Consider the following 23,324-nt stretch of genomic DNA (forward strand, 5'->3'; position numbering starts at 1 on the left):
GTAGATCAGCAGTTTCTGAAATACTACGTCTGGAACCAACAACCATGCCACATTCAAAGTCATTTAAATCCCCTTTCTTCCCCATTCTGATGCTTTGGTTTGAACTGCAGCAGATCGTCTTGACCATGTCTACATGCCTAAATGCAATGAGTTGCTGCCATGTGATTGGCTGATTAGAAATTTGCATAACAAGCAGTTGGATAGGTGTACCTACTAAAGTGGCCGGTAAGTTTATATCTTACAGGGGCTGAATAGAATAGTAGTTTACGTGTCCAACATAAACCATTTACAAAGCTTTATCTGTGTTGTCCAATTGAAGCTTTCAATCTATAAGTTACTCTTCAAGATGGATCAAATAAACAACAGAATGCGAGTGGAAACACAGAATCTGCGGGCAGGTAATTAATGCACACGGTTTTCCCCACACATGCAGACCCTCTTCGTTCTGCCACACTAAACTGTAAGTTCAATGTGAAAATAAGCATCAGCTCATTGTCTTCCTATCAGACTCGCAGGCAGCAGTAATATGATTCTCATGAGCGAGGACTAATAGTTTATTTAATGGACCAGCGGGTTCCTGCGGATAGATGGTCAATGGGGGCGCTGATCATTAGCCAAACAAATGTAAAATTACACCGCATCATAAAAATCACACTTACTTGTGAAGTACAACATGTATTTGGTCTTAAAGAGATAGTTCACCCAAAAAAAGTGAACATTCAGTCAATGGACTCTTCACATTTTCGGGTTTCTCAGTAGTGGAAGTCATCATAGTTGGGCAAACGTAGAGCGCAGAGAATGGGAGAATGCAACAAATCAATTTTTTTACAATCCTACTTAAGATATGTTGGTCACACTTTACAATAAGGTTCATTAGTTAATGTTAAGTAATGCATTTACTAACATGAACAAACATTGAACAATACATTTACTACAGTATTTATTCATGTTAATAAACGTTAGTGAAAATACAGTAGTTCATTGTTAGTTCATGTTAACTCATGGTGCATTAACTAATGTTAACAAGCATGGACTTGAATGTGATTAATGCATTAGTAAATGTTCAAATATAATTAATAAATGCTGTACAAGTGTTGTTCATGATTAGTTCATGTTAGTAAATGCATTAACTAATGAACCTTATTGTAAAGTGTTATCGGTATATTAAACCTATGTTCAGCCCTATGTGTCTTCACACCTATGTGAAGACCTGTGCGGCCGCGTTTTCTTCTGCCCTGAACTTAAAAATATGATTGACAGAATCGTAGAAATGCTGGATTAAGATGGTCTAGGGGGTCGAATCGAGACCGCAATCTTTTTTCGATTAATTGTGCAGCTCTACTAGATACTGAAAAATAGTAACAAGTTACAAGTTAAAATAAGTTACAGTTACTTCATTCAAAAAGTAACTCAGTCTACTACTTACACCAAAAAATAAAGCATTACTGTTTAAAAGTAACTTTTCCAAACAACATTTTAATGCTCCCGTCATTTCAGTGCTACAATGAGTATACACTGCTGATCAACTTCACAATTTTAATTCATTTGCATTTTTTTACAACTAAAACCCAAGACAAACTTAAACAAAAAGTCATTCATTCATTCATTCATTCATTCATTATTTTCCTGTCGGCTTAGTCCCTTTATTAATCCGGGGTCGCCACAGCGGAATGAACCACCAACTTATCCAGCAAGTTTTTACGCAGCGGATGCCCTTCCAGCCGCAACCCATCTCTGGGAAACATCCACACACACACTCATACACTACGGACAATTTAACCTACCCAATTCACCTGTACCGCATGTCTTTGGACTGTGGGGGAAACCGGAGCACCCGGAGTAAACCCACGCGAAGGCAGGGAGAACATGCAAACTCCACATAGAAACACCAACTGAGCCGAGGTTCGAACCAGCGACCTTCTTGCTGTGAGGCGACAGCACTACCTACTGCGCCACTGCCTCGCCCAAAAAGTCATTTTAAACACTAATTTATTTAAGTCAGACCAGCAGCACAACACTGAAAGTAATCTGCATTATCATTCAGAATCAATTTGGTGAAACTCAGCACCAGAAAACTGCTATTATAGACAACCGTATGCATTTTAAACAAAACAAAAACATAACAGCTGCTCAAAAAATGAAATTAATCGTGGTTTGTACTTATGGAAAGTAAGCTATGTATATTCAAAGAGCAAAATCTGCTGTTTTGTGCAATTGTGTGCTTATTTAATCACTAAACATTATATACTGTAACTGTTAAATAACATCTTGAAGGCTGGCAGTCTGAAGGTTGTGGGTTCAACATCAATCAATGTTGGAAACTCTGGAAGTTGAACCAAAGCTAAACTGTTCTGGGATGCCCCTACTATGACTAACGCCTGGAGCAAGGCAACTGTCATAAAGAATTATCCCTGTAATGCTGTTTCAGTTGAATTGGAATGTGAAACCGAAAAAGAAAAGAAACGAATATATATATATATATATATATATATATATATATATATATATATATATATATATATATATATAATTTATTGTTCAAATATTTCTCAAGGTTTAACAGTATTGTCTATAATATCTAGAAAATAGTATTTCTTTTAGCTTGGCTAAGCTCTCATTTAAAATTTATTTTTAAGGTCAATATTATTAGCCCCCTTACAATTAGGAATAGATGACAGAAATCAAAACATTTTGTTTCATTAGCTCGCTAAAATAACTATCACAGGGTCTGACCAAAGAAATTACAATTTTGATCCATCTGAATGATTTATCAACAAGCAAAGCACAACAAAACAGTATACTTTCCAGTATGTTGAATGCTCAAATTCTCATTTAGTTCATCAATTGGACTGTATTAGCATACTAATATAGGGACTGACGTTATAGATGATGAGCATGGACACAGAACTAGCACTAGATATACTTTGGCCATTTTTGAGCAGGATGCTAATGGTCTAATTAAATAAAATTTTTGATGCGAAGCTTCGCTAAAAGTGCTCCAGCTACAGAGATGAACGAGGCTGAAAGAAAGAAGTTAGTGAGGGAGTGAGTGAGTTTGGGTGGTGTGTAAGAGAATGTTTTCTGTTTAATGGATGAATATAGTCTGGATACCCATTCATTTCCTATGGTGCTCACTTTTGACCGGGAACAGCACAGGTGTAACAAGCTTGATTAAAACACTCAAAATTGAATGAAAGAGGTGATCATCACTTTAATATGTTCAAGTGCAGAGTGGGGAGGATATCATAAGGCCTTAAGGCAATCAGATGCAAAACAATATTTATGAGTGATTTAAGTTGTAAATCCGGTCAGATTTGACCCGAACACAGCAGTAAGGTTAACTAATTAAGCCTTTAAATGGCACTTTAAGCTCAATACTAGTATCTTGCAAAATATCTAGTAAAATATTATGTACTGGCAACAAACCAAAGACAAAAGAAATAGGTATATTAGAAATTAGTCATTAAAACGTCTCGTTAAACAGAACCAGGGAAACATTTTTCGAATAATTTTAATTTGACATGAGGCCTAGCTGTTTTGACTTCAACTGCATGTGTCAACAAAATACGCAACAAAACTGAGGAAAAGACGAAGAAAATAAGATATTTTGTATATTGATGTAGTAAAAAGGTTGCAAGCTGTGTGTAAAAACTCTAAATATAACGCAAGTTTGAAAAACTGCACATATTTAATATATAAAAATATTACATTTCAAACTAAAGACTGAAAATATCAAATAATACATCAAATAAATACATTTCCAATTCAGCCTGGTCTCACTGAATATTATACATAACATTTACGTGTAAAAAAAGATGCATTTATAAAATCATTTTGTATAATTTTTTATGCTCATCCATTCATTCATTTTCCTTAAGCTTCAAGCTGATTTATACTTCTGCGTCAACTGCTCGCGTATGATCTGGCACAGCCTACCTGTGGTCGCATAGCCCTTCACCATGGCTGACACTGACGCTGATGCGTTTTCCTCTCGAACAATCACAACAACAAGTAACGCAAGCTTTGCGATTGGTCAACTTGGTAACTTTGACAAGTATGGGTGGAGCTGAGAGCTGCGAGCCCGATGGAGCGAGTGTTAACAAGTGTCGAGTCCCGTGAAGGAGCTCCAGATGGAAACTTTTGTTTTGTGTTTACCTTAAGATTACAGTTGCTGCACGTCCGCCAATTCCCACCTCTGAATGTGCAAGTTTTATCTACTGTACATTAAGGTATCATTCAGAAAAAACAAAACACCCTCGAAGATACTCAACACAGAGTAGCATGAACACCGACTGACAGCTAGCATTTCAGAAGTGTTATTGCAGAGCAACACAAACAGCACTCGGAAGTATAAATGCATGGCTACACACAAGGCAGACGCTGTGGGTCACACCGATCACTCGATGCAGAAGTATAAACCAAGGCTCTATTTCAGAGGTCCCCACAGCGGAATGAACCACCAACTTTTCAGCATGTGTTTTAAGCAGCGGATGCCCTCCAGCTGCAACCCAGTACTGGGAATACACCCATACACACTCATTCACACACACACATACACTTCAGCCAATTTAGTTAATTGAATTCACCTATACTGCATGTGTTCAGACTGTGGTGGAAACCGGAACACACGGAGGAAACCCACGTCAACAAAGGGAGAACATACAAACTCCACATAGAAATGCCAACTGGCTCAGCCGGGACTCGAACCAGCTACCTTCTTGCTGTGAGACAACAGTGCTAACCACTGAGACACTGTTTTTTATGCTCATACAAAAGTAGTAATTAACATTTTAATGATGTATCTTTCATTTATTTATATTTTAGCAGGCTCAAGTGTTTATAAGTGCATTTCTAGATCACACCTTATATCTAAGCCATGACAAAACACAGGCCTGTTTATTGTCAATAAAGCATTTGCATTTCTGAGAAACCTATAAACTCAACTTATCACGTTTCCTGTATTTCTATTGAATACAAGTTTGCGAATGTTCTGCACAGAAACCAATGTGGGCAATTATGTTTTTGATTGACTTGTTTTTGACATCTTTCCGACACTGTGCTTTACCGCTCAAACAGGTTTCACGATTTACATTGTCAATCTTTCCCGAAAAAAAAAAACGACGTCACCTCTGTGCATGAAGGATTGTTTAGCATTCCTATGCACTCCTGCGATCTGTAACTGATACCGCACACAGGCTGTGTGTTGCTAAAAGCATACAATACATCATATTGCTAATTATTTAAACAATTTGATGCATTGTTGTGAATTCTGAAAATGTACCGCTGTAAAAGCATACATCAAATATAGTTACATACAGAGTTTAAGTCAGAATTATTTGCTCTTGCTTATTGTACTGGGAAACACCCATACACTCTCACATTCACACACGCTCACACACTACAGTCAATTTAGTTCCTCCAATTCACCTCTAGCGCATGTGTTTGGACTTTGGGGGAAACCGGAGCAAACCCACACCAACATGGGGAGAACATGCAAACTCCACACAGAAATGACCCAGCCGGGACTCGAATCAGCGACCTTCTTGCTGTGAGGCCACAGTGCTAACCACTGAGCCACTGTGTCGCTCCATTTCAACATCACAGTACTGTAATATGTTTAACAGTAGCATACTGCTGCAGATTAAAGTAGCTTTCCTGCAAAATCAGAGCCGTACACTGGTGCTTCTAGCTGCCATTTCTTTACTGTGATAGTAGAGATTTTTAGGGGGTTTATTTACATTTTTTGTGCATTTGTTTTTAGAATATCACACAATAGGAAATGCCAAAATGCACAAAAAATCGTAAAACGTTTAAATGAGCTGCATAATATTTTATATGATAACAAGACGTGAATGATGGAAACACATTTATTGAATAATTTTGTTAATGCTCCCAAAGAAAAAGACAAATTTTAACAGATCATGTGTACTTGTAGCTTTTTAAAATAAAATAAAAAGAACTGCAACAGAATACAGTGAAAAAAAAAAAAACATTTGATAAAAAGGTATTGATGCCTTTGGCCAGTGGGGAAATTAAACTGGTCTAGCCCAACTGAGTCCGGTTTCTCACAAGGTTTTTTTTCTTCACTTTCGCCAATTTGTGAAATTTTCTTTCCCCCTCTCCGCTGTGGCCACTAGCTTGCATGGTTTGGGATCGGTAGAGCTACACATTGATGGATTTGCTCTACAGTGTTTAGACTCCAAGTTGTGATTATTAAACCGCACAGAACTGAACTGAACTTAAACACTAACAAAAACTGAACTACACTGTTCCAATTTACTATGATCTTTTATGTGAATTGAATTGATGCAAATCCAATTTTTAAATTTTGGATGGAAAAAGTGTTAATGAAAAACTGAACCAATCCTAAAGCAAGGGACAACTACTCATGTATTTCTAATCTTTAAACCTCTTCCGAATAAATCAATTGTCTGTGGAAATGACCAGTGACAACACTGTCATCCTGACCAATCAAGCAGGGATCAAAGTCAGTCAGATAATGATTTCCGATCAGATCTGCAGACAGCTAAAGCTTTTAACGATTTGCTTGCGGAAAATGCAGTTGCAAAAGTGTTTTTAACCTGCGTTTTACTTGCTCTTTTCACTAGATTTAAAACATAAAACCATTTATTCATTTATTTATTTTCCTTCGGCTTAGTCCCTTTATCCATTAGGGTTCGCCACAGTGGAATGAACCGCCAACTTATCAAACATGTTTTACACAGCAGATGCCCTTCCAGCTGCAACCCAGTACTGGGATTCACACACTATGGCCAATTTAGTTTATTTAATTCACTTATAGCGCATCATGCCTTTGGACTGGGGGGAACCGGAGCACCAGAAAGAAACCCACGCCAACACGGGGAGAACATGCAAACTCTATACAGAAATGCCAGCTGACCCAGTCGTGGCTCAAACCAGCAACCTTCTTGCTGTGAGATAATAAGTCACTGGGCCCTATTATACACCTGGTGAAATGTGGCGCAAGGCGCGACGCAATTGTTGTTTGCTAGTTTCAGCTCGGCGCAAGAGTCGTTTTGATGTTTTGCAGCACGCTGTTTAAATAGCAAATGCATTCACGCTCATATGTGCGCCCATAGGCGTTCTGGTCTAAAAAAGGAGGCATTTTGAGGCGCATTGCTAGTGCGTCGCTATTTTCTATAGACCAGAACAAAGCCGGTCTAAAGTCCAGCGCAGATTGCGTTAGTTGAGCGCCTCACTTACACATTGCTTAACAGAAATTACAGCAATACGCAAATATCTTTACATATGAAAAAGAATTAAGATATTAAGGATATATGTAGGATATAATAAGAATATATATAGGATATAAATATAAAGAATTAAAATATTACAAAACATATTCTTTTTTAGCCTACATAAATATAAAAACCATCCTTTCATGTCTTCTTCATCTCGGGAGGCTTTTTCAGTTCATTCATAACAATTTGCTTTTGTATAATGTTATTATTATTAGCAGTATTATTTATTATATGCATATTTATATTTGTTTTATTAAAAACAAGCTTAGATTTGCCCACCTGTCAGGTTATAGACCATATGAGGCACAGCATATGTATTTGTATATAACTCTGTTTTTTAAACACACTTTGTTATTATTGTTAATTTTTTTGTTTGCTGGAAATTAGAACTGAATTTAGAAATAGTTTTGAAACAAAACTTTGCGCTTAACAAATTAAATTAATTATTTACAGGCTAATTGATGTTTGTGCGTAAAGGTTTCCCTATCCACGAGAGCGAAAGTAGATTATGAGGAGGCTCATCTCTCATTCTCACGCTGTATATGCTCTGTGCAATTGTTTTCTTGCTAGTGAAGCGTTGTATATAACTTATAAAGAACAATAACTCATAACTATAACTCATTAAGAAAATAAACTCAACCCTTTTAGACCATGCGCCACGGCGCAAAAAAGATTCTGGCACGCCCTTAATGCATTTGCACCCTGTGCTTTGCACTTTGCGAATGGATCGTCTAAATAGAGCCCACTGTGTCACCCAACATAAAATCAATTATGTTGAAATAAATGAAAGCATTTACTTCAATTCACTTGAACAAAACCAGTTATTTCAGATATAACTTTTCATTAAAATAAGTTAAAGCAACATAAAAATATTAGTTTTTTTTCATTACATTTTTACACTATAGGGTAATAGTATCTATGTATATAGTTATTAATGTAAACAAGTACTTGTACTTTCCACATAAAAAAAAAAACTACCAAGTGACATTTTGCTGCCAACATTACATCCCTGCTGTAGATGAATGACAAGATAACATACTTTCATCATGGTTTCAAGGAACAGTGCTGTGTGGTGCATGTCGACACAGGTTTTATTCCTTGTAGTGATGCTTTATGCAGTATAGTGTTTGGGAGCTTTTTCTTTTCAACTAGTTTCAGTTTTATTTTCCAATAATGAAGCATCAGAGCATCACCTTGGAGCATTTTCTGGCAAATAGCTGCATCTTCAACTACACCTCTAAAAAAACCTTGATTATTTCCAGTTTAAGTTATAACTAAGTTGAGTTAATCAAGCATTTATTAACATATGAAGTAATTATTAATATATGCCTGAATCATAAGATATCTAAATGCTAATTTAAATAGGTCATTAATCATTAACTTACGCATTCTGAATGATCTTAAAAAAAAACACCAAGTATTTTGTAATAACTGGTTTGTAAATACTGCAATATTAATTTAGTTATGAAAACTGAATCATTACAAAGTATGAAAAAACAGTCATTAAGCACATTACACACATAAACATAAGACTAGAATACAGCACTTGTAGCTGTATTTATAAAAAGCTTACTAACATATATTAATGTAGTTAATGAATAACAAATAATGAGTTAAAATAATGAGCTATTTGCTAATTCTTAATAGTTGTTTTTATAAATTAACATGTTAAAATAGTCTCATCTTACAGTAAAGTTAAAATAAAGACTGTTATCTCTTTTATAGGCCGAGCTTCACCAGACATGAAGAACAATATCATACTAAGTGAGCTACTGAGCAAAGATGGATGGTTGGACGGACGGATAGATAGATATACAGACAGACAGACAGACAGACAGACAGCTAGATAGACAGCTGGATGGATGGATGGATGGATGGATGGATGGATGGATGGATGGACGGATGGGTGGGTGGATGGATGGATGGATGGATGGGTGGATGGATGGATGGGTGGATGGATGGATGGGTGGATGGATGGATGGATGGGTGGGTGGGTGGATGGATGGATTGGTGGATGGTTAGCTAATTAGTGGATGAAAGGAAGGATGGATGGATGGATGGATGGATAGGTGGATGGATGGATGGATGAATAGGTGGATGGATGGATGGATGGATGGATGGATGGATGAATGGATGGATTGGTGGATGGATGGATGGATAGATGGATTAGTGGATCTATGGATTAATGGATGGATGGATGGATGGATGGATGGATGGATGGATGGATGGATGAATAGGTCGATGGATGGATGGATGGATGGATGGCTGGATGGATGGATGGATGGATGACTAGCTCAAAAGTGACACTGATCAGCTATGCGTTTTTTAACTTGCACTGTAAAAATGCCTGCTCAGCACCTCTATGCTGAAGGTGCCTTAAAGACATTGAAAACAGCAGAAAATAAATGCTCGACTTAAGAACAAAAATGTTTCTGTGGACACACAGCCTTAAGGAATGATATGTTTTTGCACACTCAAAAAATTGGCTAAATTTGCTAAAACTACCTTTTAGAAATTAGCTGAAACAACAATTCTTGTTTTTTTTTTTTAGACAACTTAATTGTTTTACATTTAATCCACTGGAAATTGTAAAAACGAATCAGTTAACTTAATTCATTGATGTTGTCCCAGCACAAATCCACTGTGTGGGCATTTTTTTTTTACAGTGTAGTTTGACAAAGCAGTAGGCGGATATGGTTCCAATGTCCTATAGTTGGATCTTCACCAACTGCTGTTCAGTTGTGAATCTCTTGCGTCAGCAAATGTTTTCACTTTCATTTCCAGCACAAACTCCCCTCCCACTTTCACTATAACAGCACGTCACAGATTTGACATGATCAAGGAACCTCCAGTGCCGCAGGGAGATTATGTTATGTCAACCGCAACATAACAATGCATCTTATGCTGCTGATAAAATAATGCAACAATGCTTTACCGTTACAGCTGCTGACTTTTCTCGTAATGCGTTTTATTTTTCAGCACATTCGTGTACTTTTCCAATTAAAAGCATTTTCATTGATTGATTGTTGAGATAATATCTTGAATATAAATGCTTATAAAAAGCAACTCAGCACTTGATAAATCAAAATAAACCAATATTAGCTTTCACAGTATTTCTGATGGTATTTTATCTTCTGAAGAAAGTCTTATCTGTTTTATTTGGCCAACTAAAACAGAATAAAAATAAAAAATAATTTTAGGCTAAAATAAAAAGTTTTTAATTAAAAAAAAAAACATTTTGGGGTCAAAATATATTTCCTTCTTTAAGGTATATTTTTTACGATACCATCATTATACAATAACTTGGCTAATTACCCTAACCTGCCTATTTAACCTTATTAACCTAGTTAGGCCTTTAAATGTCACTTTAAGCTGTGTAGAAGTGTCTTGAAAAATATCTAGTCAAATATTATTTACTGTCATCATGGCAAAGATAAAATAAATCAGTTATTAGAGATGAGTTATTGAAACTATTATGTTTAGAAATGTGTTAAAATTGGGGAAAAAATAAACAGGGAGGCGAATAATTCAGACATTAACTATCAATATATATATATATATATATATATATATATATATATATATATATATATATATATATCGGATAAGTCAGTTACTTAGATCTAGAGTAAGTTAGTAAGTAAGCTATCTAGTTACACAGTGAGATAAACAAATAAAGTAAAATAATAAACATAACAGTGAAACGGTAACCCAGTATCAGTTGAAACGCCCCCACATTTTTCCACTGACAGGAACTTCCTTGAGGAATACCAGAAGTTGAGCATCCAAAAAAAAAGAGCATCCGTTTCATTTCTACCTTACCTGACAGGTGTGGTCAGTGTTTTCGGCCTGTTTCACTTTGACCCAGCTTGGCAGGTGTGCATGTGCGGTATAAGGTATAAAAGCCACAGCACAATGTCACATCAGCATCTCAGAGCATCTCAGAAACCCTCACTGGAAAGAAGAAGAAGAACAACAAGAGAAGGTGAGAATCTTCACAAATGTCATACTTTGGATCATTTTTGACTGTTACGTACAAAATACGTCTTTTTGTGCATCAAATATAAATGACTAAAGTGATTATATATATAGAACACTGTAAAAGCATTTAGGTAACGTTTGACTTTAAAAAACTGAGTAAACCTGTGGCTTTAAAATTAAATACATTAACTATGTGCATACTTGTAAAAAATAAGTTTGGTCAACTAAACATTTCCAATTTACAAAAGGCCTACACACTTTTTAAGTAAAGGCAACTTGTCACTTATAAAGACACAGTCTTGTTCTTTTTTTAAAGGCACTAAAGATTTTATTTTATTTTAATGTACATCCATGTAATCCACACTATTAGCAAACCATCAATTAAGATTTTCGCATAATAAATGGCTAATCAGCATCTAATGAAGAGTTGTTAAGTTAGTAGTTGGGTTTAGAAATGAAGGATGTATAATAATATGATTTTATAAGATGTAAAATGTCAATGAGATGTGAAAATGTCAAAATATGAGTGAAATAATGTTCCATTGTCATTCAGTGTTATATATATTATGCCAAAAAAATAGTTGGTAAAGCATATTTTGAATTGTAGGTATTAAAATATATAATTCAGTTATAATTATAACTTTTATTGTGTAATAAATTATTAAAATCTTGCTGACACCTGAAGATTTTTTTAGTATTTAAACAATTTGCTATACTGAATGACATTTTAGTTGGTGTCTTCAATAGATATATCTTCAATTCAATATTACTTGTACAATTTTCAGTGCTTTTCTTGTTTTCAACATTTCTTGTTTCTTTTCAGAAAAATGGCCTGGATTAGAATCGTCATCATCATCAGTATGTTCATCTCATTTCTGCAAGCGCATAAGGAGTGCACCAGACACATCAAATGGGGACATCTCATTCAAACTTTAAATTCAATGGTAAATTTCTTTAAATAAAATATGAATGTTCCATTTTCTGAAACATCAACTGAACAAACACACTTTATGTTTCCCAAGGGCACGGCGATATCTCACAACTGTGCGTTTGACTATGATGAAGCCAGTCTGTGTGATCCACGACACCTCCTCAATACGGTTTGTACTGATAAAAATGTTTGGTAATATTTTAGCTGAAGTGATAAATTAATTTACGTCTGCCTTATTACTTGCCTATTATTACCATATTAACTCTTTATTAGCACTTATATAGTCTGATATTATTCTACATCCCTAATACTGTATCTAAACCCAACTACCTTAATAATAAGCAGCTACTTAGTTGTTCATTGAGCCATTTTCTAAGGTGCCGTTCACACAGAATGCATTTTTCTTCTCCAATGCGTTACTTTTCGATTGTTTTTCGATGTAAACACACACTTGATAGGTAGTGTGTTGACCATTACGCTCACATCTTGCGTCTTTTAATACACTTTGCACATGAGCGTTGCATTTTTTAGATGCTGTGTCAAGTTTACAAATCTACAACTTTCACATGCATGCAGCGATGCTCATCACTGTCGGTTCCACAGCAGTGGACCAATCAGAAGAGCTCGGAGAAGGGGCAACTGTTGCGAGCTTCTGTTTATAGTAGAAAAGTGGCATGAAAGTGTTAGGAGAAAATAGAAAGTGTTTTATTTACTATTATATCATGGTGGACGAGGCGATTATTGTGATCTCGTACAGAATATCATGAGTTATATAATGTACAGTTGAAGTCAGAATTATTAGCCCTCCTGAATTATCTCTGTTTATTTTTTCCCCAATTTCTGTTTAATGGAAAGAAGATGTTTTCAACACATTTCTAATCATAATAGTTTTAATAACTCATTTCTAATAACAGATTTATTTTTATCATAATGACAGTAAATAATATTTGACTAGATATTTTTCTAGGACACTTCTATACAGCTTAAAGTGACATTTAAAGGCTTAACTAGGTTATTTAGGGTAACTAGGCAAGTTATTGTATAACGATGGTTTGTTCTGTAGACTATCGGAAAAAAAATTATTAAAGGGGCTAATTATTTTGACCTTAAAATGGTTCTTAAAAAATTCAAAACTGCTTTTATTTTTACCTAAATAAAACAAATAAGACTTTATCCAGAAAAAAATATTATCAGACATACTGTGAAAATTTCCTTGCTCTGTTAAACATCATTCGAAAGTATTTAAAAAAGAAAAAAAAAAAGAGAAAAATAAATGTGGGGGCAAATAATTCTGACTTCATCTGTATCTTCAAGTGTTTATCATAACATATTGTTTTCCTATTTCTAATGGGTTTTTTATTGTCATTATTACATTCATCATAACATGCTGCACGTTTTTCAAACGCATTCCTGAGCACACCATTAAGTGTTTTTAGAAGTAAAGATGCATTCGGTGTGAATGAGCCCTAATGGCAGTGATCGTTTCGAGCAACTTGCATTTTAAGCGCCTACTGTGCCTAACTTTTTTTGCCTTTGCACTTTGTGTGCCTGCAGTAAAAAAAAAGTCACCACTGAGCAGAAAAACTGTGCTACATCAGTCGTGTCTTTTTCAATCTCCGATGAAATGAAAGCAGAGGCAGGGTTTCTACTGAGGTGACAGCAGTGTTTGTGTTGTTAAGACAACTGAAGAGACATTTATAGATGGAGAAGAGACTAGTGGCAGCTGTTTCGAGTTATCTGGAGCTGTATGACTTCACAAATCATGAATATCACAATATTAAAACTATAACAATATCAAGAGCAAGGCTCGGACACAATACAGAGATGATTCAGTGGTTGCCTAGTGACATAAAAAGCGCAGTGCACTTCTTTTTTTCTTGTTAGCAAAGAAAAAGCAGTGTGGTGCACCTTGCGTTCTCGTGGTCGACCCCTTAATGGTTTATTGTCAAACTTAATAGTATGAATTGTACATTTAAATAAATAAAAGTGTGACCAAATGTTTATTTACAACACTAACATCAATGCTCTACGATTTACAGATGGATCAAACTGCAGACTCCCTCATCCATATTGTCAAGAAAGCAGAACACATGTACATGGAGAATCCAGATCCCAAGACGTTCATTGAAGCCCTTCAGCACACACATCACAGCCTGAGCCACTGTGTAAGAAATGCTGCACTGACTGTGGTATTATTAGTTTTAATACTCCTCGTATTATCTACATGGTGATCATATTGTTTATATTTCCTGGCTAGGTTTCTCACTCGGTCGGTGTTGAAAATGAGTCTGTGAGCACATGCTTCAACAAATTAGAAGATTTTCTTAAAAAGAAGGTAAGATGTCTGTCTGTCTGTCTGTCTGTCTGTCTGTCTGTCTGTCTGTCTGTCTGTCTGTCTGTCTGTCTATCTATCTATCTATCTATCTATCTATCTATCTATCTATCTCTATGTCTGTCTGTCTGTCTGTCTGCACTGAGTTGGTTTAATCCAAATCTGGTTAAAATATGGACCAGCCAAATAAGGTTTGGTTAGAATTTTAATTACATTTTAACCCACCTGTTGGGTTTTGCATATTTTACCCAAATTTCGGATTTTTTTTTCATTATTTATTGATTTACATTATTTATTTACTTGTTTCGTTTCTTCATTCATTCCTTCTTTCCTTTGTTAATGTATTTATTTATTATTTAGATTTTTTTTGCATTGTTTGAATGTTATATGAACAACTGTGGACGAATTTCTAGTATTGATTACAATACTTGACAATTGTGTTTCTTCCTTTCACTCATAAAACCCAACGTTAACGTTTGTCTATTTTTATTAATGTCTACATATTTATTTTCTTCTTCTTTTTTTCAGTTCCACTCAACATGTGCATGGGAAATCATTAATTCAAAAGTGCGAGAGATTCTCCAGCGGCTGGAGAAACGCTCTGTCAGACGGCGACGTTAAGAGATTACTACACATCCCTACGTATATACTTGAATTAAATTGCAAACACTATGTCATTTAAAAGCTTGATGGATATATATTGTACTGGTTTTAAGAAATGCACTTATCATACTAAATATTTGAGTCATGAACTGATTATTTGCGATGTTTAAATTTGAACAATAAATCTATAGTTTTGTACTGTTTTATAAAGAAAATTATGAATTATGCATTTCAAATTCATGATTTGTTGAGTCATGAAAAGATTATTGCTGTGTGAGATTGTGTATTATGTTGATTTTTTTATTATTATTTATATATCCACTATTAAAATGTGTCTTCTAAGATATTGCATGTCTGTGTTCTCTTTCTTATGTATAATATTATTTATTATTATAATAATATTGCTACCTAATGTTAGTTCTTAAACATATAAGAAAACTAATCTAATCTATTTTACTATCATGTCACTTGAAATCAATAAATTTCCTGTATTAATGCAATATAATATGTAAACATTTTCTATAAAACAGATATCCAAAAAAACAGTTTAGTACACATTTGAAAGGTTTGTTGTCAGATCTGTTTCTGATTATAGAACACAATATAATATTCATATTTAGAAACAGCAGTTTGTTTTTAGAGGTTGTTTGTTGACAATTCAAGAAAACATGTCATGTAAATAACTATAAATGATGCTCTTCCATATGCAATTCTTGTGTATTTATTATATAAACCAACTGACAGCAGCACACACTAAAATAATGGTTGGAATTTAAAGCTACACATATTTATAATAACACGAGTGTAAAGTTTCATTTATTATTCACGTGTATAACAAACAGTTCATGACAACGAAATTCCCGGATAACAGATAAAACAAGTAAACTTTTTTAAAACGACAGGATTTTAACCTTTTTAATTGCAAGGGTTATAAATGATGTTACTGATTTGGTAAACAAAAACACACAAAATTTCATATTTTCAACATAAAAAGTAAAGGGCTGTTTTTTTTTTCCATTTCATCACAGGACGTGTGAAAGATTAGTAACAACATTGGCTCAGATGCATTGTTAGATGTTCTAATTTACTGTTAGCATAATAAAAAGTATTAATGCAATATAAAAAGTAAAAGTTTTCTATAAAACAGATATCCAAATCTAAAAAAAAAAAACTATTTAACATTTGAAAGGTTCGTTATCAGATCTGTTTATGATTTCTAATTATATTATACAGTAATATAATATTCACATTTAGAAACAAAAGCTTGTTACAGAAGTTGTTTATCGACAATCCAAGAAAACATTTAATGTAAATAACTGAATTAATAACTGAGTTCAGATGCAAAAAACCTTTAAGTGCCGTCTGAAATTTCCATTGAAAATGAACATTTTTCTCAGCCTCCTTTGTTTATGTTGAAATATTTCACATTAAATACCAGGAAAAGCACTTATGCTTAGCCATAAAAGTGTTATTAAGCAACTAACATACACACAGGAGAAAATTTCAGACGGCATTTACAGATTTTGGCATCTAAACTCTTCAAGTATAAATGATGCTCCTCCATATGCAATCCCTGTGTATTTCTTATATAAACCAACAGACGGCAGCACACACTAAAATAACGGTTGTAATTAAAAGCTATTAAGATCCGCATATTTTTAATAACACAGAGCACATTTCATTCATTATTCACGTGTATGGCAAACAGTTTATGACAACGCAAATCCCCGATGACAGATGTTTATGTCCTATACATTTTATTTCAGTGGTCTTGCTCTCCGAAGGAATTTTAATTTACCGGATCTAGACCATATAAGTCAAGTGCAAAGTTATCCACCGCCCACATCACCTTCCTTCGCGGAAGAGAGTCTGCTATTGGTTAAAGTTCTGGCGAGAATGCGAAATCTGCTCAGCTATTGGCTGAGAGAGCTGTCAAACACATAGATCGCTGATGCAGGTTCAGCGAGGACGTGCAGGAGGAGACCGCTGGAGAGAGAAGAGGAGAGGGGAGGATAGAGTCTCCCAACCGGCACAAATCTATTACAGCTATATTTATTGATTATTGTAATTTAATATATTGTAAGTAACAAAAGGGAAAATGGCTCAATCGGACAATAAGAGGTTTTTTGAGAACCTGACAGGCGCTGGGAAAGCCATCGCGGTGCTGACAAGCGGAGGAGATGCGCAAGGTAACATCACAGTGATATCTTAATATTATTATTTCATAATGTATATCTATAATGCGTTATTATCGGTGTAATATACTTTAACTGTGTTCAGATGGATCTCTGGAGTATGTATGAATATCATGCTCATTCTGATGCACTGTAACGTACCGTAATGTTACGTCAACATTGGGAGCCACGACTGTCAGTTAAATATATTTAACGTTATTCGCCTCACATCTGCTATGTGTAACGTAAGTCATAATACTAAATTGTTAGAATTGTACATGTAGATTTAATTCTAGCTACAGACTGATGAAATGGCTAACGGCTGTCTCAGGGATGCAAACGTATAGCATCATATTTTCACAAGGTCATCGTGTTATCTTTGACTTTCACTATGATTTGGAAGTGTAATTATTTTTAATGTAACCACTGCTAGTTAAGTCTGATCAATATTAGTAAATAATACCGGCTGAGGTAATGATGTTGATGATGATGATGGGGAGGAGGAAAGGGATGGGGATACGCTAAAATCCACTCTTTCGATCACAATGTCTCCATTTAACGGACATAACTATTTCCCTCGGCTCTCTGCGGTGTAGGTGTGTATGTAATTACTTATAATTTACTCCGGTATTCGTGTCACTGCATTGCGGAATCATGTGACCTTCACCAACAGCACGTAGCATATCTTTCCAGCCTCCATTGTGACCAAATATTGATATGCTTACTTGCGTTTGTTTAATAATCACCACATCTGTGTTACCTCATCAACGCTTTCCTGTATGCCAGTTGAGGATTTTGCTTGTCGTCAACCAGGAAGTTGCTTCTCAGAGTCGCTTTCTTGTGTTTACCGTGTTGATATGCTTTGAAACACCTGTATGTTTCTTCATTGGGTTTATATTTTTGTTTAGAGTAGGTAAATATGGTGACATTAGGGTGAAGCATGGCATGCGTACGTGAGAAGCCGACGCGCGTTTTGAGCTGGAGAAAAGTTACGTCACAGGAAACTGAGTCATGTGGGCAACGCGCAAGGCATTATAAACCAATGTCACGTCAGTCATATTAAAAAAAAAAAAAAAAAAACAAGCCTTCACTATGAAAATTTGTGTACGTGCAGTCAAGAGGCTGCTTCTGCTTTAGGAGGCTGCTTACCTGATCTGACCTTCAAAATAACGTGTAACCTGATCTAGTCAGGATGATTAGGTCATATTAATTAAACATCATTTTTTTTTCTTTTAATTATTATTACTTTATTTTTGTTAAAGTCACTTTGCACTTTTAATTGTTAAACCCCCTTCAAAAACTGGTATTTCCTTTAGGAAGTGGTTATGAGCCTGTTTTGTTAGAGAGAGAGAGAGAGAGAGAGAGAGAGAGAGAGAGAGATTATTACGATTTATTATTATTTTTTATTTGTATTTTTCTTTAATTATTATTTATTAATTTATTAACTTATTTTTTACTGCTACTAAAACGTTTTACTTTGTTTACTGTGTTGTTTTTAATGTAAACTTTATAAATGCTTTGGCAATACATTTGCAACATTTGTCATTCCAATAAAGCAATTATTGAATTAAATTGAGAGAGAGAGAGAGAGAGAGATTATTATAAATGAATCATTGTAAATATACTGATTATTATTTATTATTACTGTTTTTTACATAAATGTAGATTGTTAAATGTATCGTTTATTCTGATTTATTATTATTTTATTTGTATTTTTAATTTAATATTAATAATAATTATTATTAGTTTTATTATTTTTAATTTAATTTGTATATTTATTTAAATATTATTAATTAATTATTTTTTCTTCTGTTTTTCATAATTTTATTTATATAAAAATATACATCTACTACTACTTTTTACTTTGCTTACTAAGTTGTTTTTAATGTAAACTTTATAAATGCTTTGCCAATATATTTGTAACATTTGACAATTATTAAATTAAGAGTCGCACACACAAACACCTAGACTATTATAAATGAATCATTGTAAATATACTGATTATTATTTATTATTATTGTTGTTTTATCCATACATTTTGATTGTTAAATTTACAGTTTATTCTGATTTATTTTTTTTATTTATATTTTATTGAATTATTATTATTTATATATTTTATTTATTTTTTACTACTATTTAATGTGTTTACTATGTTTTGGTATATGTATTCACTTATTTATGTATTTATATATTTAACATTATATTTCAAATGATACAAAAGAAAAGCATATAAAATCATATTAGTTACATAAAGTCTAGACTTTGTAAGAATATAAACATTTTAACTTTAACACATTTTTTGATTGTCAGATTAAAATACATTTTAAATGATTCATATTAAAATACATGGAAAGTAATGTTAAAGTGTTAATCTACAGGACCTTTTTAAAGTGTGTGAATTCGAAACTGCATTTCAATGTCATTGCATTTTAACCATACTACAAAAAAGCAATTATACAGTTTATGAGGATTTAATAAAGGCCTATTAACTGTACATTTACATTAAATAGCATACTGTATCAAAGTCTACTCTTACACATCAATGATTTCAGAAAAGGGTAAAATTGGTGTAATGTCTCCAAAGTGGGCCAAAAAGTATTGTAAAATGTATATATTATAAAATAATGCAAATTAATATAAATGTATTCAACAATACATTTCATTTAATCACATTTAACATGCAATAAGTATATTTTATTTTAGTACAAATAACATGTAATGTTGAGTGTCTGAAAACACTAGATTTAGTTCATTATAAAATATACTATTAACAAAACTCCTTTTAAAGGCATGCTAAAGTGAACTTCTTTTTCCCAATTGACTTAATTCGAGACATCCAGTCTCATTCACTTCTATTGATCTTTAGACATTTAAAACAGCTCTTTAAAAAGGTCAATGTGAGAAATGCAAATGTCCTGGTTCTGTACTGCAGATTACTATGTGGAAAATCCACATTTGATAGTAGTTAATGAGTCACCATAGACGAAATGTGTCATTCTGAAATGAGAAATGTGGATCTGATGTAACTTACATGCAATATTAGTCAGTTCAGTGGCTTGATGTGTACCTGCACGTATGTGTTATAGGTGAATTCCCGTATTAACACTTTAGAGCAGCTGCTGAACACAAATAGCAGGCAGGACTGTATTTTTGTTTCAGTTAAATTGATAGACAGTGACAGACTAACTGGTGACACTGACACCTTTTGTCATTGATTTGAATGTGACCCATATCAGACTTAACATTTTGGCTGGCAAACAATGATAAACATGTGGGGAAAAAAATGCCAAAGATTTAAATTATTGGAGAAATCTTATTTCATAAAGATCGCTTCTCCCACAAAACATGGAATAAAAACAATATAAATAAAGATTACACATGCTCATTTCTATGTATAACCCAATGTTTTTAAATTAGTGCTTATGTGAAGGTATTCGGAAATAATTTTTAGAGGAAATTTAGAGAATATTAGCAGAAACACCAAACAAATAAGACAATTATTAGTTTTTTTATATTAATATTAATTTACTTATTAATATTTATGTTATCAGATTAGCTAAACATCTGAAAAACATCTCCAAAACAGTTATAATGAAGATATAATCCAAGTTGTGAAGGCAAACTACACTGCAAGCTTAACAACAGAGAAATATATTATAAGTGAAGAACGATATGAAAATTTATCACATAATTAATTTGTCACATAAATCTATTATGTGATATCAGGGGACTTTTACAGTGCGTTATCATTGTTTACTCCACACAACTGAATATATATATTTTTTGCATGACATCTTTTGAGTTTTACTTCTCAAATGTTGAAGTAACTTTTTAAATTTAATTTAATTATAATTTAATTTAAATTAATTAATTTTTTATAACACTAGATGTAAAAAGATGCTATAGCAATTTACGTTAAATACTTTCAAACCATCCTATAGTAAAGTAACTGCTATAGTAGTAATATAAAACAAATTATACAATACTGTGGCACATTTTCTACAAGTATTGGGTATATAATACTACAACAATAAACCCAAGTTTACTGAATGGATGGATACTACAGTATTTATTATAGTTTATCACTATAGTTAACCCCAGCAGGCACAGGACGTCAACATACCTCAATGTCAGGGGATGCTGCATTTTGGGTGGAAATGAAATTCGGACAGACGTTGGATTTTGATCACTATGTGATCACCATTATGGTCACCAATGCAACCTAAAAGCAATTAAATATCAATGCACAGTATAATGGTGTTACAGCTTGACGTTGTGTGGACGTTACCATTATGACGTCTATCAGACATTAGATTTGGTTGCCATAACTGATGAATAAATGTCAGTATTTAACATCAGTATGATCAACTGATGCTCAACGTTAGATTTTCCAACACAACCTTAAGTCAACCAAATATCATCATTTGACGTAGACACTGGCTAGTCATTGAATTTTGGTCAACCGACATCACAACCTAAATCTAACCTAACATAAACCTCTTTCATGCGCCTGCTGAGATAAATTAGTATGTTGTAGCATTCATTAGCAATGTATAATGCATTACAATATACACAATACACTTGCAGCTGGAAGGGTATCCACCGCGTAAAACATATGCTGGATCAGTTGGTGGTTCATTCTGCTGTGACGACTCCTAATTAATAAAAGTGACTAAGTCGAAAAGAAAATGAATGAATGAATTTATACACTTTACAAGACAATAATATGGTCCAAAAGCAATATAGTATTTAGTATAAATTAAAATATTATGTTTTTATGTTGGATTAAAGGCACGAAAATCATTTTTTATGTTTGTATTCTTCATGAAAAGAAAATAGTAGATTATGAATTATTTATCCTTTTTTTTCTATTTTTGCTGCTGACATTTGATCACCAACAATATTGATACTGAAACTGTGTTTTTAAGGGATCGTGCTGTTTTGCTGTTCTCTCTTACTCATCAGTCACAGTCTGTTGTAATGTGTTGCCTAGAAACACCAATGTGCCTTTCAGTACGCAAATTTAGCATATTAAATCAAACCTGATATTGCCAAGTCTCGGTTAAATCAAAATGTAATAGAAATCAATCTAGCCCCCAGAGTGGGCTGCAGGTGTTTTAAGATTTGCTGTAGAATAACATTTCAATAATGTTTCCAGCATGGAGTATAGCCTACTTCTGTTGTTGTGCATTTGATATGTTTCAATATAAAAATTTTGTCTCACATTCTCTGCATCCAGGAATGAACGCTGCTGTTCGGGCTGTTGTCCGTATGGGAATTTATGTAGGAGCCAAAGTCTACTTCGTTCACGAGGTCAGTCTCTTATTCAAAATGATGTCCTTACATACTATGTATACTTATAGTAAACATTAATGAGACAAACTAGGGACTAGTGCTGTTGAACATATAATGATCTAATAGCTCTCAGTGATGTTGTAACTCTTTCTGAATGGCATATTGATTTATATTAGAAGAAATTTTATTATTAAAAGGGCACTTATCATGCAAAAATCACTTTTGTAAGGGGTTTAAACACAGTTGTGTGGTAAGTCAGTAAATATAACCAGCTTCTAATGGTCTAATGGTCGGCAGAAACAAACTGTGTCTTATTTTTCAATCTGCCACTATACTGACACATAGGCTTTTATAGCTCCGCCCTCTTTTAAAAAGAGCACATTCTCATTTAAATTTAAAGCGACCAAAAGTCACCAAACAGACACTATAATGCTGTGTTCACACCAGACCCGGAACGCGTGAGCAAATCGCGATATTCACACGTAAATAAACGCAAGAACATTTTGAGTTTACTTGCTTCTTTCGCACGTCAAATTCACTTTACAATAGACGTGGATTCGCATCATGGACATCGCTTCTGTTTGCCCAGTGACTCTAGCTTCATTGCTAAATGGCTAACATGGATTTTATTAAAAGAGTAGCTGTGTTTATGTGCTTAAGGAAGGCTGAAAAACAGCGTTGATTCATTTGGAGCCGTGTCTGAGCCAACAAGATCCATTCAGAGGTGCACCCAACTCTGTGAGTTC

General features: G+C 33.9%; 3 protein-coding genes across 14 annotated transcripts in view; 2 read left to right on the forward strand and 1 right to left on the reverse strand.

Annotated features, from left to right (window-relative positions):
• The window catches only part of ifnu (class II cytokine, IFN-u), a 121,898-nt gene extending 106,443 nt beyond the window's left edge, over nucleotides 1-15,455 (forward strand). Inside the window, exons 5-10 of one of the 2 annotated variants that reach the window (XM_068217288.2) lie at nucleotides 11,015-11,247; nucleotides 12,067-12,187; nucleotides 12,266-12,343; nucleotides 14,214-14,339; nucleotides 14,432-14,509; nucleotides 15,035-15,455. In XM_068217288.2, coding sequence (XP_068073389.1) covers nucleotides 12,071-12,187; nucleotides 12,266-12,343; nucleotides 14,214-14,339; nucleotides 14,432-14,509; nucleotides 15,035-15,127 — 492 coding nt within the window. In that variant the 5' untranslated portion in view covers nucleotides 11,015-11,247; nucleotides 12,067-12,070 and the 3' untranslated portion in view covers nucleotides 15,128-15,455. Of the gene's footprint in view, nucleotides 1-4,605; nucleotides 4,942-11,014; nucleotides 11,248-12,066; nucleotides 12,188-12,265; nucleotides 12,344-14,213; nucleotides 14,340-14,431; nucleotides 14,510-15,034 lie in introns of those variants that run through there. The other variant, XR_012399660.1, reaches the window with a different exon arrangement.
• adarb2 (adenosine deaminase RNA specific B2 (inactive)) overlaps nucleotides 1-23,324 on the reverse strand; it is a 597,874-nt gene that overhangs the window by 411,478 nt on the left and 163,072 nt on the right. For all 7 annotated transcript variants that reach the window (XM_073941371.1, XM_073941369.1, XM_073941375.1 and 4 more), the window contains one exon: nucleotides 11,085-11,216. The gene's annotated coding sequence lies outside the window, so the exon portion shown is untranslated. The remainder of the gene's footprint in view (nucleotides 1-11,084; nucleotides 11,217-23,324) is intronic.
• pfkpa (phosphofructokinase, platelet a) overlaps nucleotides 17,091-23,324 on the forward strand; it is a 40,629-nt gene continuing 34,395 nt past the window's right edge. For all 5 annotated transcript variants that reach the window (XM_009297258.5, XM_009297257.5, XM_068217141.2 and 2 more), the window contains exons 1-2: nucleotides 17,091-17,298; nucleotides 22,523-22,596. In XM_009297258.5, coding sequence (XP_009295533.2) covers nucleotides 17,208-17,298; nucleotides 22,523-22,596 — 165 coding nt within the window. In that variant the 5' untranslated portion in view covers nucleotides 17,091-17,207. The remainder of the gene's footprint in view (nucleotides 17,299-22,522; nucleotides 22,597-23,324) is intronic.

This window comes from Danio rerio, chromosome 24 (genome assembly GCF_049306965.1).
Source record: "Danio rerio strain Tuebingen ecotype United States chromosome 24, GRCz12tu, whole genome shotgun sequence".
In the NCBI taxonomy this organism is placed as follows: Eukaryota; Metazoa; Chordata; class Actinopteri; order Cypriniformes; family Danionidae; genus Danio; species Danio rerio.